The sequence below is a fragment of the Cystoisospora suis genome (assembly GCF_002600585.1).
Source record: "Cystoisospora suis strain Wien I chromosome Unknown contig_11026, whole genome shotgun sequence".
Classification (NCBI taxonomy): Eukaryota; Apicomplexa; class Conoidasida; order Eucoccidiorida; family Sarcocystidae; genus Cystoisospora; species Cystoisospora suis.
In genome coordinates, this window is record NW_027163798.1 from 1 (window position 1) to 2,867 (window position 2,867).

A 2,867-nucleotide genomic window follows, 5' to 3' on the forward strand; every position below is an offset into this window, starting at 1 on the left:
CTCTTTCTTTCTTTTAGTCTCGTGACAGAGCAGTAGAGAACGAGCAGCTGAAAGAAGAGATCCAACGACTTAAGTGTAATCTTGAAGAAGTCACGAAGCGCAACGCTAGCCTTGGGGGGGGGTTTGATGGTGGGGCCGCGGGTGGAGACGGAGCTGCTGGGCCTCGTAGTGCAGATGATGTAAGCCAAACCTCCTTCTTCTTCTCCTTCTTTCTACTTGTCGTTTTTCTCCTCTTCGAGAGTTCTTTCTGTTTTGAAACTTCTACAGGAGAAAGGATGGGAAAGAGCCCCTCGTGTCCAAAGTGTTTACTTCTCGCCTTCTTGGTGGATGCTATTAGAGAGAAAATGAGGAGAAACTCTATGTTCACATCTGGCCTCTTTTGTCTGTATCTTTTCTATCTCAACGTTTTAGACAAGGTAGAAAAGGGATTCTATCTGTACTGCGATGCGTGGGCCCTATGACTCCCTTCTTGGTCTAGATCTCTTCTCTGACTTTCTTCTCTCCATCTCCAACATACTCTCTGCCTCCTTCATACACTGAACTTTCCTTCTTTTCTACGCTTTCTTCTTCTTTTTCTCTGTGGCTGTTGTCCGATGAGTGTGTCGCTTCTTCTCTGGTAGAGGGCGAGGGCGTAGCACAGATAGTCGTGGCGGGTCTTCGTCATTTTTCTTCTACGTCTTCATCCGCCTTAAATATGGGGAACCTCAGCTTCTTTTCTTCTATTCGACTTCGAGATAAGAGGAGATAATATCCGGAGATTTTTCTCCTGTCTAGAGGAATTTCACCTTGTGTTTCTTTCATCGCTTTACGGGCGGAATCTTTCTCTTAAGATGAGAGTGCGAAAAGAGCCCAGTTTTCGCTGGATGAAAGAGAGACAGATGGATGAGACAAAGTTCAGGCAGAGAGATATTCATTCTCTAGAAAGACTTGTCATATCTCCTTCTCTTCCTATCGGCCACTGTGTCTATAATAAGTACACGCCTTCACACGTAGAAATGTTATGTTTGTCTAATTCTTATACACTAGACACTCATGTCTACTTCATGTAGGCATGTGTGTGGAAATTCTTTCTCTTCAGGTAGCTGACCAGCTAGCTCGAGTTCAACGAGAAATCGATCGTCATCGGTCGATGGGTAGACAATTAGGGCATACGATACAAGGTAAAGAAGGAACTAACAATAGAAGACTTCTCTCCACCACAAAAATCCTTTTCGTATGTACCTATACATATATGTATACATATGTATATATATATATATATATGTATAGATCCATGTCTGTGTGTGTACCGATATAGAGTTGTCTGGGGTGTCAGGTCGTGACTTTTTGTAAGTCCTTGCATCCATCTATACACATAGGATATCTATATATATATATATATACAGGGAAGACCCAGGGCTCACGTGCTTACATATTGCCTTAACAAACTGTATGTATGTCTATGTATACCAACCACATGTAAGGACACATAAATGCACATACATCAAGCATGCGGTCGCCATTTTTTCCCCCCAGATTTCTTATTTATATATATGCGGGCGCCCAACCGAGACCTATTGCTCCCGCCTCCAACAGTTTCAGTTGCCGTGGCTGAAGTCGAAGATGGCTAATATTGAGAGTTTCTCTCCCTATACACTGTATACAACATATAGATGTTCTGAGCTCTCCTTTCCCTGTTAAGTAAGACGAGAGCTGTTCCAGCACCTACAAGATGTGAATGTTTGAAGAGGAACCTTATCAGTCAATATAGATCTAGATAGCGACATACGTCTGAAGAAGAAGAAGAGGTACGAGGAGAGAAGATGGTTTGCATAGCATCAGTCTTCATAGCACTCTTAAGAGGAGTCGCGATCTTTTCAGGCGTTTCTTCTTCTCTCGGCCGACTTTTGTTTGTCAGAGCTGGAGAGACAGAAGATCCCTATTTCTTCTTCACACGAGACTTTCTAGAAAACACCTCGACTTCTTCTCTCTTTCTTTTCGTTAGATGAGCAGTCATGTGAGGGGTGGCCCCAAGAAGAAAGAGGTCTCCGACATCTCTAGTACTTTCTCTTCTTCTTGCATGGTCTTCAGATAGACATATGACGTACGATCTCCCCTCTCTCGCCTTTGGTTGTTTTGTTCCCCTCTTTTATCCTCTCCCGTGTTGTCTCACTGTCTCCTCTTTGACGATTTGCACGCCTTCATTTTCTCCTCTTTCATGACGGGTGACTGAGACACCGATGCTTTGAGAGATCTTCTTTGTGTTGTTGCCTTGTCTCCATCTCTTTTTCTTTCATTTCTTTTCTCTCTCCTTTGCATGTGTAGAACTCCGCGTGTCGAAGATGTCTGTCATGCAGTCTCAGTCGTAAGTGTCTCCTTTGCTTTTTGAGAGAAGCGCAATCTTCTCAAATAGATGCCTAGAAAGGACAACAAGAAGAATGAAGACAACAGAGGGAAGAAAGGGGGAGATTCGCTATCTTCTCATCTCCTTCTCTTTGTGAAAGGAGAGAAGTACACATCGGAGTAGACATTCTCGAGACAGAGTTAGTCATACTCTCAGAGATCGTTACCGCCGTGGCTCATGGCCTCTCCACTCCTCGGCAAGCCCAGTCTTCAAGAAGGAAAGAAAATCTCCCTTGGTGTATGGCACCGGATATTTCATTTTCTCTGTGTAAACTTTGTAACTATCCTTCACAAGAAACTACAATGAGAGCTGATCGACCCCCTTTGTATCTTCCTGCACTACATAAAAATGGGGTTTGCCCCACTACTCAACAACAGACGATTACCTCTAATATACACCTATAACTCAAACCTATATACCCTAACCCTATCTATAGCTAGCTCTCTATCTATCTTTAATCTATCGATCTCTAATCTATCTATCT

At 43.3% G+C, this 2,867-nt stretch overlaps 1 protein-coding gene across 1 annotated transcript; it reads left to right on the forward strand.

Moving 5' to 3' along the window:
• Window positions 1-17: 17 nt before the first annotated feature.
• CSUI_011358 (uncharacterized protein) lies at window positions 18-2,342 on the forward strand (the record flags this gene model as incomplete). The annotated part of the gene is made up of 3 exons (XM_068071457.1): window positions 18-179; window positions 1,079-1,160; window positions 2,305-2,342. Coding segments are annotated over 3 exons (282 nt in total), but the record flags the coding sequence as incomplete, so codon positions are not given.
• Between the last annotated feature and the right edge of the window lie 525 nt (window positions 2,343-2,867).